The sequence below is a fragment of the Cyprinus carpio genome, chromosome B22 (genome assembly GCF_018340385.1).
Source record: "Cyprinus carpio isolate SPL01 chromosome B22, ASM1834038v1, whole genome shotgun sequence".
In the NCBI taxonomy this organism is placed as follows: Eukaryota; Metazoa; Chordata; class Actinopteri; order Cypriniformes; family Cyprinidae; genus Cyprinus; species Cyprinus carpio.
The window spans coordinates 34,904,999-34,922,032 of NC_056618.1; the positions used below are offsets into that span (position 1 = coordinate 34,904,999).

At 33.2% G+C, this 17,034-nt stretch overlaps 2 protein-coding genes across 3 annotated transcripts in view; one reads left to right on the forward strand and one right to left on the reverse strand.

Moving 5' to 3' along the window:
• The first annotated feature begins 8,251 nt into the window (after window positions 1–8,251).
• Window positions 8,252–10,349, forward strand: tm4sf4 (transmembrane 4 L six family member 4). Its single transcript, XM_019124804.2, has 5 exons — window positions 8,252–8,543; window positions 8,906–8,995; window positions 9,324–9,466; window positions 9,555–9,738; window positions 9,869–10,349. The coding sequence occupies exons 1-5, from the start codon at window positions 8,370–8,372 to the stop codon at window positions 9,875–9,877; spliced, it is 600 nt and encodes a 199-aa protein (XP_018980349.1). The 5' UTR covers window positions 8,252–8,369; the 3' UTR covers window positions 9,878–10,349.
• Window positions 10,350–12,391: 2,042 nt separating this feature from the next.
• Window positions 12,392–17,034, reverse strand: part of wwtr1 (WW domain containing transcription regulator 1) — a 49,881-nt gene continuing 45,238 nt past the window's right edge. For both annotated transcript variants that reach the window (XM_042748882.1, XM_042748881.1), the window contains exons 5-6: window positions 16,832–16,944; window positions 12,392–15,200 (exon numbers count right to left, since the gene is read on the reverse strand). In XM_042748882.1, coding sequence (XP_042604816.1) covers window positions 15,019–15,200; window positions 16,832–16,944 — 295 coding nt within the window. In that variant the 3' untranslated portion in view covers window positions 12,392–15,018. The remainder of the gene's footprint in view (window positions 15,201–16,831; window positions 16,945–17,034) is intronic.

The window sequence follows — 17,034 nt, forward strand, 5'->3', positions numbered from 1 at the left end:
ACATGCGGTCATTGAAAAAAAAAAAAAAAACACTCACAGGCAAAACATTTCACAAACGTATTGACTGCTGGTTAGATCACTCCCAGGATGAATTCAACAAAGCATTCATTCAAAGAGTTAATAAGCAACTAGGATATCTGGTTAAGCTTTAGAACCTGCTTCTCTCACAACATATTCACATCAGTACTCCCACTGAAAGGAATTAACAGTTATCTTCATCCTTTGTATATATGTCTTTATTTATCCAAAAATCTAATGTTTTGATATTAAAAATCCCTTGCTTTTTTGCTTATTTGGTAACACTTTAGTATAGGAGCCAATTCTCACAATTAACTAGTTGCTTATTAGCGCACCTTTTAATACCATATTTGCTGTTTATTAGTCCTTTTATTTTAGTGCATTTTAATGTGTTGACTAACATAATAACTCTGTAAATTGCTTTGAACTCATTTTAACTGTAGTGTTACAAATACATTGAAATAGGAAACACGCAGGTTTCAATAGAAATGAAATTAAAGTATATTTTAGTTAATCATAAATGCTTGTTAGTAAATTCAGCAGTACTCTAACCATTTTTACAAGATAGGAAACAACTATTCTTTTAATGGCAATAAACATGCAATCAAGTCTGAAAACATTAGACTCAGTTTGCACTGAACCGATAAAATGTGAATGCGCACCTTGAAGTTACTTTGGATATAAGCATCTGTCAAATGCATACAGTAAATGTAATGTCTATATGAAAAGTATATTCTCTTACGGTATTTTATTTTGTGTAATAGGTGTATGCTTAAGTGATGTATTTGTTTATTTTTTATAGTTGTTTTATTGAGTGCCAAAAAAGTGCTCATCAAACTAAGGAAAACATTTTTGAGTGCCAAAAAAGTGCTCATGTTAAGGTATTTTATTTTGTGTAATAGGTGTATGCTTAAGTGCCAAAAAAGACAAATGCACCGTATCACTTCCTGTGGGAGTACTGACATGCTCCTGGATCTGTGGACAGAGGGCAGCTCAGCCGAAAGGTCAAACGGACTCATATTAAGCAAGAAAAACAAAGTCTTGTATTAGCATCTGTAACTCAATCCTCTGGATGCGGTTCGATTGAGAAACACATAATTCTGCTTATGTAAGTGAAGCACCTCTCTTAACAAAGCATGTTGAAATGTTGTGGATTGTGTTGTGGAACTGAATTCTTACTCCGTTCATAAACAAATCTATTATGTAATATAATTATTGTTCTGATACTGTCCATCACATCTTCGTGTCAAAGCAAGAGTCTAAAGTCTGCATGTAATAAACCACGGCTGCTGTTCCTCTCTCACCGTCACTTTTAAATGGCATCCTATCACAGCGTCAGTAGACAGAGAAGTGAAAGATCACATGGGTGGAGATGGGGATAAGCAAACAATACTATCTAATGTAAGCACAGTACCTGGTACCGCACGGCACCCACAGACAGACAAAGACAGAACATGTTTGAACATATTTTCTGACAAATAATCACAGTCACATAATTCACAGTCAGTATTAGCTAGAATATATCAACATACCACAGCAGTTAATGTGTGCTTACAGTAATATTAAAACATATAAGAGAACAATGAAGACTAATGGAGAGCTACTGAGCTTGTCACTAAACATATTACGTTTATCTTATCTCTTATATATATATATATATATATATATATATATATATATATATATATATATATATAGTATAATTACTACACTTTTAGAAAAGTAAACATAAGTCCAGTGTACTGTGTTATATGAATCAATTTTTATATAGATTTTTGACAGGTGCTTTAACCATATTTTAAATTATTCATAACATTGTGTTGTGCTTGAGAGTTAAAGGAAATGTCATTAAAAAGTCAAATTAATATAAAATGTCTTGGCAGAAAATTAGTAGTACCTTTTCTTTTTTTCTAGAGATTTTTTTGCCTCATAGTGCATGGAATATTTCTTAATTACTCTTGATTATTATTTTAATATGTGCTCATATTTATCTATGAACTTTCACCTTTGTACCATTAGGTTTCTTCATGGCACTGTCCACAGGACAAACTGGAATGTATATTTGTGTATGTGTATTTGTTTGTATTTGTGTATTATAAATTTTTTTTTAATATATGTAAAATATATGCTAAATATATGTTATAAACAGTACAGTACAGTACAGTACAGTACAGTACAGAAAATACATTTTGGGTAAAAGCTCTCTCTCTCTCTCTCTCTCTCTCTCTCTCTCTCTCTCTCTCTCTCTCTCTATATATATATATATATATATACATACATACATACATACAATAGAAATACATTTAAAAAGTATGAGGATATATAAGTAGACATATGTATTTATATAAATATACCTTGTATATGTCAGGGATTGGTCGAGTCAGTTTGTAAGAATCTTTTGCGGTACATTTATTGAAACAAAACAAGCACAATCAAAAGATACACCGGGTATCAGGAGAACAGGAACACAAGGGAACTGGAAACCATCAAGAAACAACAACAAAAACACTGAAACACAAGACTGAAACACAAGGCTATACATACACATACAAAATGGGGGTGAAGAGAAGAAGATGAAAGGAATTAATGAACCACTGAAATTACAGTAACAAATGAGCGGGGACGAAGCAAGCAAAGAAACTAGATACAAGAAACCAACTAAACATAAAATGTGAGAGAATATTGGTTATATAGTAACATCTTAATTAGTGATATATTGGTAATGCTAAAGCCAATTGTGTTCAGAAATATATATATATATATATATATATATACAAATCTCAAGCTTTTCAAGCTCCTTCACAAAACCTTCTATATTTCTGCTTTTTTATTTAACATTATTTATGGTTTATTAAACCATTTATTACCATGTCTGTCAGGATCCTAAGACAGTAATTGTATTGCTTTAGTAAATAAATTGAATGAGTGCTCTTTTACTCATTTCATAGCTAATCTCTTTTTTATGCTTAGTGTCTAGCAGTAATTTGAGAAAAATCCACTGGAGTGACCTGAGAATGTTTGCGCAGCTCAGGAGCAAATAATGATTAAACAGAGGGAAATCCCTGTAACCAGGTCCAGGATTGAAATCCACAGGTTTTGTATTGCTATCCCAGTTACTCACAAAACTAAGTAGCTCATATAGTTGGATAAGCTTGTAGCCAGTGTGGCTTTGTTCAGTGTAAGTGTAGGAAGCTGGCACAGGAGCAGGTGAACATCAGAGTTTCCCAGCTTTATAATGTTTTAAATGTATACATTTTGTTTAAAAATGATATATGGGCATGATTTTAACAGTCTAACGGTTGCAGCATGTTTTACAAAGTGACATTAGAGAGTGTATGTTAGTGTACAAGGGAACAAACAGAGGACCTAAGACAGAGCCTTGGGTCACACCATATTTCACTTTCTTTTAGGTTTGACATGGTAGGATGTAATCAGGCTAGTTTACATCTATAATTATGGCAACATAATTCTCCAGAAGTTCATGGGAACATTGCAATCATTAGGGTCTGATTCAACCATGATTGTAATTTATTACTTCGATTCTTCAACTCTTCTGTCATGGTTTCTTCATAAGCAGTTTAATTATTGCAACTAGAAAATTTTATTTCATTTATTTTATTTTATTTTATTTTATTTTATTTTATTTTATTTTATTTTATTTTATTTTATTTTGACAAATGTACCAATCATAGGGATTTAATAATAATGAAAAAGAGTTTTAAAACTTCAGAAATACCTTGCTGTAGCTGTGTAGTTTAGTACATCCTGTCTTATAATAGTGATGTTCTTTCAAAAACATTACAAAATCCCCAGTTTTGTGATGTTTTTTTTTATCTGTTTTATATAGAAGTTTCCTCCTATCCTCTTTTTGTACAGATATCTTTAAAATCCATAATGAGATAGCTGTCATTCTGTGATCAAATGATGGGACAGAGAAAAGCTCTTGATTGGTGTGTTATGAAAAACAGGTCAGAGGGCTGATTTTATACTGTTGAAAAACAGTTAAATGCAAATTTTAGTAATAAAATCACAAATAGTTAGGAATTGCAAAATAAATAGCTGATCAGTTTTAACAAAGGAAAACAAAATGTTACCCATTTACATTTTCAGTGATGTGAGATGAAACTGTCTGATTCAAATCTGTATCCAGCAACAGACCCGTGAAGAGACACGTGTTAAAATAATGATTAAACAGAGGGAAATCCCTGTAACCAGGTCCAGGATTGAAATCCACAGGTTTTGTATTGCTATCCCAGTTACTCACAAAACTAAGTAGTTCATATAGTTGGATAAGCTGTAGTTGTAGCCAGTGTGGCTTTGTTCAGTGTAAGTGTAGGAAGCTGGCACAGGAGCAGGTGAACATCAGAGTTTCCCAGCTTTATAATGTTTTAAATGTATACATTTTGTTTAAAAATGATATATGGGCATGATTTTAACAGTCTAACGGTTGCAGCATGTTTTAAAAGTGACTTTAGAGAGTGTATGTTAGTGTACAAGGGAACAACAGAGGACCTAAGACAGAGCCTTGGGTCACACCATATTTCACTTCTGTTAGGTTTGACATGGTAGGATGTAATCAGGCTAGTTTACATCTATAATTATGGCAACATAATTCTTCAGACGTTCATGAGAACGTTGCAATCATTAGGGTCTGATTCAACCATGATTGTAATTTATTACTTCGATGACTCTTCTGTCATGGTTTCTTCATAAGCAGTTTAATTATTGCCACTAGAAAAGTTTATTTATTTATTTATATATTTATTCATTTATTCATTTTATTTAATTATTTATTTTGACAAATGTCCCAATCATAGGGATTTAATAATAATGAAAAAGAGTTTTAAAACTTCAGAAATACCTTGCTGTAGCTGTGTAGTTTAGTACATCCTGTCTTATAATAGTGATGTTCTGTCAAAAACCTTACAAAATCGCCAGTTTTGTGATGTTTTTGATCTGTTTTATATAGAAGTTTCCTCCTATCCTCTTCACAGGTCTGATTTTATAGGATTTTATAGTGTTAAATGCAAATTTTAGTAATAAAATCACAAATAGTTAGGAATTGCAAAATTTATAACTGATCAGTTTTAACAAAGGAAAACAAAGTGTTACCTATTTACTTTTTCAGTGATGTGAGATGAAACTGTCTGATTCAAATCTGTATCCAGCAACAGACCCGTGAAGAGACACTATAGTATTCTCTAAATTAATAACATACAGAGACTAGACATAAGTATGTTTTGTGGTAAACATGGCCAAATGTACCACTAACAAGTGTCTGTGATTGGACTCACCCTCAACTTTGACATATGCTAGATAAATCCTTTAAGCTTACAACAGTGCGTAATAATTATGGTTATCATAAATGGGTTGGTCTGATGTTTTACTAGTGTCATTACTGATAACAGTGAGAAGACTTTAGTGTATGTATTTGTGTCTCTTTATATCAGTGTCTCTACATATATTTTCTGTTTGTCGCTCACTGTGTCCAACTTAGAGAGCATAAAAAAATGAACAGGCCAAAATACATTTATCTCATCTCATAATGTGGTGTGTAATATATATATTTCTTTTTTACAGGACAATGATTTGAATTTCCTCTTTTAATGAAATGTATTGGGTGGTGGGGGTGGGATGGATGACTATCCGTTTCAGGATCAGAGTAAAAATAAACTGATTTGCTGCTGGGTGCATACTGATGATGTAATCATGTGAGTTTTGTGTGAGTGCATACTTTCAAGTGTGTGTCTCAAATAACTAACAAATAAGTAACTAACCTGTCATGGAAACTGTTGCTCGGGGCAACACGCATGCATTTTATTCATGCGCATCTATCAGTCCATTGATTTACTATTGACTTCCCTCCCACCTCTGATAAGATTTGAGTTAGAGAAGTCCTTTGGACCTGTCAGTCTTATCACTGGCCATTGAAGAGAACACACCCTGCAAATGGGGAATGGTCTGAGCATACTTCTGTGAGCAGGTCTGATGACGAGAAGTTTGAAGTTCAGATTGTGATGCAGTGATGTTACACAATCACCCTTCTAACTATACACACTGCTCAAATTGAATACACTTTTATAGACCATAATAACGCATTATTATATGGTCATATAATGTCATCAGGATACTTTATTTAGATTCACAAAGCAAGTTTGTAAGAGGTCAAAAGTAACATTCGACATCACAGATTTTTTACGACAGAAAAAACAAAAAAAAACAAAACTGTGGGTTCACTATGAGGTAAAATGCTGTTAAACATATTTGATATTTTATGTCAACTAAATGTTTTGTCAAAGACATAAGCTATTAATTGCCTCAAGTTGTTGATTTATATAAAAATGTACATGTATGTACATTTATATAAAAACAGCAATGTGAAAAACTTTTGTAATACACACAGTGTCATGTATTTATTACACATTTATGAACTAAATGTCATCATAAATAAAGTAATGGTCATCATTATCTCAAGATACAAATGTTCTAAATGTAAAAATAAATAAAACATTTAGTAAATAAAAACTAAAACTGAACTCACGCTAAAGAATAAATAAATAAAAGAAAATGACAAGCACATAATGTTGCTAAAAAAACTAATAAATTACTAAAACTGAAATATATAGACATAAAAATGACAAAAAAACTTATATAAATCAATATAATATAAATCAAAGGACCTTGACAAAATGACTAAAATTAAGAGGAATACTGAACACTATAAACTACAGTTTTAATACAAATAATAATAAATAGTAACAAAACACTATAAACTATAACTATTATATAATAGAAACTGTTATTTAAATTTGAAATATTATTAAATACTAAAATAGTTTATAACAATACCAAACTATCTCTATAAATGATATGCTATATACAGTATAATCCTCATACAAAAACACCAGACTGTATTTAGAGTATAATACCACCATTACACAGTTCACTGGTGTTTTTTTAAATGTAAAAGATTCTTGAAAGATTGTGCTGAGAGGAATGACGAATGAAAGGGAAAACTCCTACAAAAGTAATGCAGATATTCCATGGAGCGACCCTGGGAACTGAGCCAACCATACACTGAATGAACAGCCGGGATCGAGACGAGGATATTCAGGGTGTGGAGGGTCACAGGGGTGAGCTGTTATTCCGCCTCGCCAGAGGATATATTTAAAACATGATCCAGTCCTGTTTTATTTTAGCCAATGTGTGCGTGATGAAGTTTCCTTCGATTAAATTGGCAATGTGTTTGTGATATGTTCATTTCAGTTCCCTGTGTTTATTTCCTCATTTGTTGTCATAGTTACTGATTGATGAGTGCTCCTGTTTCTTGTTCAGTTTGTTTTTTCCTGTATATTTAAGCCCCCAGTTTAGTACTCCTTGCTTGATGTGAAGGTGTTATATTGTTTTTCTCCTACAGATTGGTTTCATGTTGGAATACCTTTTTTGTTTTTGTTAATAAAGATACAGCGGCTGTTATTATATCCTTGCCTCTTTCTTGCCGTCTCTTCTGTCTCTTCATGACAAATAAAGGTATACAGCCTGCTTTTAAAAACACATTACAGAAACAGTATACAGTACTTTCGAACTTTCAAATTTTTAATTGCATTTAAAAAAAAGGATAATAAAAGTTTAATTTATATTATATTGATTGCATTTAATTTGCATTAAAAGCAATTAGCTAAAGAGTATTTTGATCCACTTAAGTAGGACTTAAGTACATCTTTAAAAGTAATTTCAGAATTACTTCCATTGTCTTGGAAATATAGTTAAAGTGCACTGAATGTATTGACAAGCATTTATGGTAACTGAGATATGCTGTCATTTCTATTGATAATTATACATTGTACATTTAAATACATTTGCAATATTTGTAGTTAAAAGTTAAAATTATAATCAAGTATTTAACGTTTATGTTAGTCAGAGGATCAAAATACTGTAAGTGTACTTCTTTGATGCACAACAAAAGATTATTATTAAAAGAGCATCATCCACACCGTTTACCATCCAAATTTTTGTCAAATTCTCATACGTGTTCATGAAATGTTTTATTTGCTGTTGGATCATGATGGAGTGTTGCATGTTAAGGTGAGGCCGCAGTGACTCAGTGCTGATAGTATGAGGGGTCTGAGAGATGAACGCACCTCTGTAGGTGCAGGACACACCACAGTTACACATTTACAGAGTGGTGCCCATCACTGACATCACAGCAGCGGGAGAGTATAAATCCACACACCGATACTCACCTGCACAAGCACAGGAACGGACGCCTAACCCGAACAAAGGACTCCGAGACGCCAGACCCATCACACACCCTATTCTGGACTGTATTTGACCTAAGCGAAGACTGAATTATGTGTTCTGGAAATTTCGCCAAATGCCTGGGGATAACCCTCCTCCCGCTGGCCATCATCTGTGTCATCTGCAACATTATGCTGTTTTTCCCAGGCGGTAAAGTAGTCGAAGAGAGCAGCGACATCACAGAAGAAGTCTTTTACTTTGGAGGAATCCTGGGATCTGGTGTGCTGGTGAGTGGATGCACAAATGCAAATCACTTCTTGTAAGAGGAAAAGAGACTATCAAAAGACTATCAGTATCTATCAGTATCAAATAACTCTAATTTTAGCTCAAATTTCTGTAAAAAAAGTTTACGTAAAATTTATGTAAATTCATTAAAGAAACCGTTTTTGTAAAATATTTTTACGATTCTTTTTTTTTTTTTGCATTGTATCTAGACTTATTCGGCTTAGTGTTTAAATTTTTTTTTTTTTTAGCTATTTTTTTATTTTGCACTTGACTATTTTTGCTTTATTTTAAGGCTTTTCTTAATCGTTGAAAAGACCTTATAGGCAAACGTTCAGCTTTAAATAACGAGCTGGTCTTTGTTTAGATGATCTTCCCTGCGCTGGTTTTCCTGGGCTTGAAGAACAACGACTGCTGCGGCTGCTGTGGGAATGAGAGCTGCGGAAAACGTTTCGCGGTGAGAAAACTCCCCAGGAGGAGTCCATGTGACAAATGACATTTTCAAACCGTAACTCAACACAAAGATCACATTATTCCCGCCATTTGTGCATTCCTACCAGAAAAGGCCTTTCTGAGTGAAATGTTAGAAATATGCATTTGTATTCTTACTCTTACCCTGCTTGTAAGCTATTTTTGCAACATATACCATTTCAAAGCACCATTAGTACTGTAATATACTAAAGAACAGGATTCTAATACGCAAGATCAGACACAGTAAAGCTAACAGAAAGTCGTATCTGCACGTTTTGTGTTTCAGTTTTAACATTTTGTTTGTTTTCATCTAGATGTTCAGCTCTATTCTGTTCGCCGCGGCTGGAGCGGTGGGTGCCGGCTACTCCGTTATTGTGTCTTGTGTGGCCATTAATCACGGGCCCAAGTGCTTCACTACCACGGAACAAGTTAACGCCTCTTACCCATTTGTCGACGGGTGAGTGTTTATTATCAAATGAATAAAACTCAAGTAATAAACCAGTAGCTGTAACATTAACACACGTCACCTGGTTTCTTTCTTTCAGAAACTACCTGTCCAACAGTACGCTGTGGGAGGAATGTACGGGTCCGGGTGATATCGTCACGTGGCATCTGACCCTGTTCTCAATCCTGCTGATCACTGGTCTGGTTCAGATCGGTCTGTGCGCCTTCCAGGTGATCAACGGGCTCATCGGCACCATCTGTGGAGACTGCTGCGGCTGCTGCGGGGTACGCACAATAACAATAAAGCACCCACGGGCCTTAAATCTGTATTAATAGAGACTGAATGTGAATTCATCATTGGTTTGTTGCACATATCTGATGTGTTGAAATAACTCGACCTTGTGTTTTCCCGCAGAGCTCCTAAACCACTCAGAATGGACTTGGCTCAATGATTCTTCAGGACTAATCATGCATCCATATCTGTACTTCTCCATAGTTTCTCACCTCATGATGTGTATTTATACTGTTCAGATGGATGTTGTTTTCTTCTGTGTTTGCTGTATCTGCCTGATGGCTGACGGCTTATGAAGGCAACATACAGTGTATAGTTATATATAGCCTACATATGATGTTTCATATAGATTTATATGATATAGGATATATAGTGTATTGACACATATTAAAAAGAATATTGGGTATTTATTCAAACTGTAGGAGAACGTTATTTTCATACAAGTACTTTTTTTCATGATGGATGAAGGGAATGTGCAAATATATGGAATATTTGATAAAAGATAACAATTTTTTATTATTTAATCTCAGGAAATTGGTTATAATGTATTGCTATATTAGTGAAATAATATTTGACACTTAATAAACTCTTGATTTAAAAAGCACCACATTGCTGTCCTTGTTGCTATACTTGCGCTTTTCCGTCTCACTCAGCAAGGTTTTGTTTTTTCGGAGAAAACAGGAAGCAGCAGGAGGGACAGTGAGAGCATCTGGGAAGTGCCCTGACAGACTCTGGAGAGTTCAGGGTTACTTCATAAACAACAGCTGGCCTGCTAAAAGATGATTTGCACCATTTTTTCGAACTAGATATGCAAAGAGCATGCAATAACATGACGCGCAAGCTGAAACCGCACTATAGCGTAGGCTACTTGATAAGAGTTCTTATGCAATGTTATAACTTCTATTGTTGAGAGAAGGCTTTCTGGCTAAAGTAAATGTTTGTTGTTCTGCCAGTGTGATGTTGATGTGTTATCAGGGGTTTTATGAGGGGAATGTTATTTTATGATGGCTTTATAGGTAACAGTTCTCATCTTCACACAAGAATGATTAACTTCATGCTCTATGATGCATGTGACTGATGCTTTATTTCTGATAATCTTCCCCCGATACTTTATCTAGCTTTTTGTGGCAAACTAAAAATATTATGGCTACGTGATGAATGATTTCAGTGCTACGGAAACGTTTTGCAGTAAAAAGTCAGACTTATATTCACTTATGCAGTTAAAGAGTAACTAACACAAACTAAGATGTTATTAACTTTTATAAGTGTATAAGTGTGGAGAACAACTCACTCAATAAAACATGATGAGGTGATGCTGAGACCCCTGCTGGACACACGATGAAGCTGTCTGGACTTGATCCATAATTATAATTAATAATTAATAGAGACGTTTTCTTATTCTCAGAAATATACTAAATAATTGCAATTTTAAATGTTTGTTTTTACTGGAAAATAAGCTAACATGCATGTGGGTCACTCCATGAAAGAAGAAATAATCAAACATACATTTAATATAACAACAAATAAATGTACAATTTAAAAAGATAACAAAATGTAGGCTTTTTATCTTAAATAATAATAATAAAAAAGTCACTTAATTATTATTTTAAATAATTTAAATAGCATTTATGCTGGTATGTAAGGTCTTTGGCCTGTCCCTCACTATGATTTTTATTTTTCAGCAGGACTTTTAATTTGCAAAATGAAGGCAAAATGATATAAAAATCACATTTGCATATTGTTCTAAATACAGTCTCGTTGTTAAACAATGTTTTTGGCATAAGTATGCATTTCTTTTCTATAAATAGTATAATGCTTGTGTCAAAATAATAATGTGAAAATAGCCTGAGATGGCATATTACAAATTCTTGTTATTTTAAGGTGTATTCATTTCATGGATATTTTAAAAAAAATGTTAATTAAATGTATTTATTTATTTTTAAAGTGGAAAAGGTACTAACTTCATGGAATGACCAATATACCCGTTTATAGTCTACCCATTATATTTGTAGCTGGTGATTTTTTATCATTGCATGAAATAAATTGTTTTATCTTTTATCAGAGTGTTAGTTGGTCTCTTATGCAATGCCCACATTTCACAATCCAATACAGTTTTTTTTTTCTAGTTGAAAACTATGCTAGTGAATAGGTCACATACAAAATGTGATGTATATGGAAATTCACACTGACCAAAGATTTCGCAGATCTTCAACTCTGTAAAATTCAACCCCAAAACGTTTATGATGTAACCATGTTTGCACAAAAACAAAAACAAAAATGTCAGGAATATATGCTCTTCAAAAATTCATGCATCCCTTTTGAAAAATAAGTCCACTTGAACATACTTTTTTTAACTAGTACTTAATAAAGAAATAATAAACTTTACAAGAACATATATTTTGAGACACTTGCATGATAATTGAAATAAAAAAATCATACTTCAAATTTATATTGAATAAAATTAACTTTAGAGTGTTTTTTAAACTACTCAAGTAAGATTTGAGTACATTTTTATATGTATTTTCATTATTACTTCTATTGTTTTTGAATTATGGTTACAATATGGTGTTAAAGTGTAATGCCACACCAGCTGCTGAAGACAAAGTCAATGAACTGATTCATAAAGAAACACAGCTACACATCCAAGCTGATAAAACCATTTTATTCTTTCCTTTTTGATTTCACTGACAATTTTAGAGATTTCTTAGAGGTTACAGCCATATTCTCACGTACAGTTCACCACCATCATATTTCTGTGGTACGCAGTTTGTTTTCTGAGCTTTCCAGCAACATTCATTCTTACAAAACCTAAAGCATGCTGAAGTGTCAAGCGCTACATAAGTCTGGCATCAACCAGTACAGATGACACACCAGATTTCATCTCACCCCATTAACACAAAAAAATAAAAAAATCAGCATTTTATGTATCTGAAGCCATATATTCAACTCTGTGGGATATTGCATGATTTAGGTTCTGGAAAAGCAGTTTATATCAAAGAAAAGTGTTTCAATCATTAAAAGGTCCCTCTTTCTGGGTGTCACTCAAGACACCCAATCTCATCCTTAGTTGTCCAAAACTGAAGAAACCGACAGAGATGGACGTCTCTGAAGTCACTCGGGTTGGAGAACAGCTGGTATCGGCTCTTTTTGACCCGCTACTTAACCGTTCGGTCCTCATGAAGGACGTCATGAGCTCAGTTTGACCTACAGCTACTAAAAATCACCCCGTCTGCCCCATCCACAAATCCAACACACTTCAATTCATCACAACCCATCTATAACCATTGTAACCATTAACAATAAAGAAGTCACGGTGAGGTGGGTCTATACACCCCCCATGCTATGAATATCAAACAGATCAAACATGCAATACAAAAATTAGACCTGTGTAGAAAAAAACAAAAAACAAACAAACAAAAAAACATATTTATATGTTCATATATTGAACTGGATTTCAGCCGGGGTACTAAAATCAAGAAAAAAAAACAAGTGTCTGCCCCAAAAATCATCCAAATGAAGGCAAAATTATCTCTGGTATCAGAAAATACTTATAGATAGATATTCCCTGAAGATATCGAGGGACTAGATCAGTATTGGCATATTTGTAGTGCTTCGAAAACATTTAAAATTCCTGAAAAAAAGGAAACAAATCTAAAATCTATTTAAAAAGAAGTTCATAGCTCTTGATAAATACTAAACTGCAAACTAATTAAATGCACCAGATGTCAAGAGCACAGATTAGAAAATAGGAATACTGTAGCAGTACATAAAAACATATATGATATGAAACGCTTGTCTACAAATGCCATCATGAGCTTCACACAATAGCTAAACTGGAATAAGAGTAAAACACATCTGAAATAGTTATTCGTCGGATATAAAGTCACAATGTAAAGCTTTGACAGGCACACTTGTGCTACTGATTTGGCAAAAAGTGAAAAAGCAGGGTGAATCTCATGAAAACGTAAGGACCGTTATGATTTTCTGACTATTAAACACCCTTGAGAAAGGATAACATCTAAATCAAAAACCAACACAGACAAAACTGGTTTTACATTACTGTCATACAAAAAAAAAACAAAAAAAACAAAAAAACTTTACAGTAACGATTGATTTGATTGTTCTATTTTTGAGTTTGTTCGTAATTCTTATTCTCAGTCATGATTCGCATTAGTGTTTTAATGTGCTAATTAATGTGCTTAATTAATATTCAAAATATCCTAATGGTCCTATAAAAACTGGCTTAATTTTCTTTAGGTATTTACTTGTTGTTATTGATCCAAATATATATATTTCTTTAATCAAAGCTTATTTCTACCCAGAAATACACAAATATACAAACACACACAAAATTTTTTTCACAATTTTAACTTTTTTTAAGTATATATCTTAAAATTGCGAGTTATAAACCCACAATTCTGATAAAAGTCAAAATAACGAAAACTAAATTCTGAGAAAAAAAAAAATCTAAATTACGCAGTTAACTTGCAGTTCTGAGAAAAACATCAGAATTATGAGTCGCAAAATTTACTTCTCAAAATTAGAAAGTCAAAATAACGAGAAGTAAACTTGCATTTCTGAGAGAAAAAAAGTCCAAATTATGAGATGTAAACTCACAATTCTGAGAAAAAGTCAAAATTACAAAGAAAATTCAATTCTGAGAGACAAGTCAGTATTGTGTGTTTGCATCTCGTAACTCTATCTTTTTAATTACAATTGGGTGTTTAAATCTCGTAATTCGAACTATTTTCTCTGAATTCTCAGTTACACTTTTAGACACCTGACTACATGCAGAATTGCGAGACGGAAATTCACAATTGCAAGAAAAAGTCAAAACTGTGAATAAAGTCGCGTTTACCTTTTGATCGGAAATAAGCTAGCATACGTTGTTGACAGGTTTGGTGAGACTCACCCGGTAAAAGCTTGACTAACCCTAACTCCGGGTTAAATGCACAAGCGTGCCTGTTAAACATGATCAAAACACTATTCAGGTGTTTCTGCTATCAACGTGATCATTCTGAACACAAACAGTCAGAATCTACCCACCATCAGTTCCTAAACAAACACGCTCGTCTTCCTCCACTACGCTTCGACTGACGCGTGCTCGCTTGTTTGTTCGCAGGCTAAACACTTTGGTATTGTTCTTCGACTCGTGATGAAGTGAGGGAACAAATCTGACACCTAAAAAGTGAAACTCGAGGAAGAGGCTGATTGAATATATAATATAATATATGTATTTATATAAAAGAGTCTTTAGTGTGGTGTGAGTGAGTCTAGAGCCAGGTGAGGAAGGGCTCGCTCTTGTTCAGAACCGACTCCACGTCGTTGAGGATGGGCATGAGGTCGGCGCCCTCCAGGGTGCCCAGGTCCACGTTGGTGCCGGGCATGGAGTCCAGGAAGTCTGGGAAACGGCTCTGCGGCGGGACGCTCATACTGACCGGCACCATGCTCTCACCTGCAGACAAGAAGATGCAAGGTTAGGGAGGAAAAATAATTTCCCTGGCAGACATAAAAGGTAATTATTACCCTATTAACATCTATAAAACTAGCTAACAATCATGTTCATTCATTGAATAGCGCAGGCATCACTGGCATGGAGAAAGTTAAACATGCTATACTGTATATGTTGCATTGATTCAATGGTTTATTTTTGAAAGAATTCCTTGCATCTGCAAGAAGAGATACAGCATGAAACTGATAAACAAACTGTAACTGAAATCTTACAAATCCTGTCCAAAACATGGCCATATTTCACCCCAAAATCAAATGATGGGGCAACGCATGACAGACCATTGAAAAAAATGGACACATGCATTTAAGTGGGTATAAAGTACTAAGTTTCATTCATATACATACATATCTACACCAAGTTTACAAGCAACACATACTGTAAGTATACATTATGTACTGTATAGCATATAAATACCAAATTTTCATGGGTAAGTGGCCTAAAAGATCCTGAAAAGGTAAAAAATATATATTATATTATATTATATTATATTATATTATATTATATTATATTATATTATATTATATTATATTATATTATATTATATTATATTATATTATATTATATTATATTATATTATATTATATTATGCTTTGGAAAACAATAGGGACCTTCGTCTATTTTAGGACCATTAAGACAATATAATTAATGATATAATTACCATGACATTAATCATTTTCATGACAAGCGTATTTTCTTTCAAATTCTCATATTTGCTATACCAGAATACTGTATTACTTTTTTTTAAATAGTAAATATTGAAAAAAAAACCCATCATGGTAGTATTTGTTGTACTGTCTTTAATATATACTGATTTAGGTAAAAAAAAAAATAAAAATATAAATAAAAAATATGATTAGGAATAATGAGAATCACAAAAATAAATAAATAAATAAATAAATAAATAAATAAATAAATAAATAAATAAATAAAATCTCAAAGTAGTAATGAAAAAGAGATCCAGTGGAAAATATGTGTAATTTTTGTAATGTCATAAATGTCATAATGCATTGTAAAAGACCACAAAATTAATTAAACCTAAAAATAAAAAAAAAGCTTTAAGCAACATAAATATTAAATGAAATAAAATAAATTATAAAAACTTCAACTTATTTATATTTATTTTAGCTAGTTTATTTCTCATTTTCATTTTGTTGAAACACTAAAATAACTAAAAAAAATCTAAAAACTTGCTAAAACTTACATAATTAATAAAACTTTAAAATGAAAATGAGAAACATAAAAATTAAATTTAAATAAAAATATTAATGAAAATATACAAAATACTACAAATCAAGTCACCTTTATTTCTATAGCGCTTTATACTATACTGATCGAGTCAAAGCAGCTTTACAGTATCAAACAGGAAGATAGTTTATCTTTTTTTTTATAGTGTTTTATTTTCAATAACAAACAGTCAGTTCATTGATGATGCAGTGATGTCATCATCCAGTTCAGCTCTCTACCAATAGTGTCTGTGCAATCAATCAAGCAGACAATATAGCCAGAAAAATACTATAACAAGTAAAATAACACTAATGCCATGCTCTTATCATGGTTTTTATCTGGTGCTGTACCTGTGTCCATCTCCTCCATGCTGTTGAGGAAGTCCTCAGGAGTGGTGGGGATGCTGTAGCAGCCCAGTCCCAGCCCGCTGTCTGTGCTCTGCTCCCGCGAATGAAACGGCCCGCTGCATGCACACACACACACACACACAGGCCTTTAACACGACTTCACACCCTCAGAGAGCAATTTGGGAGATCTGGACCAAGTCAAACTC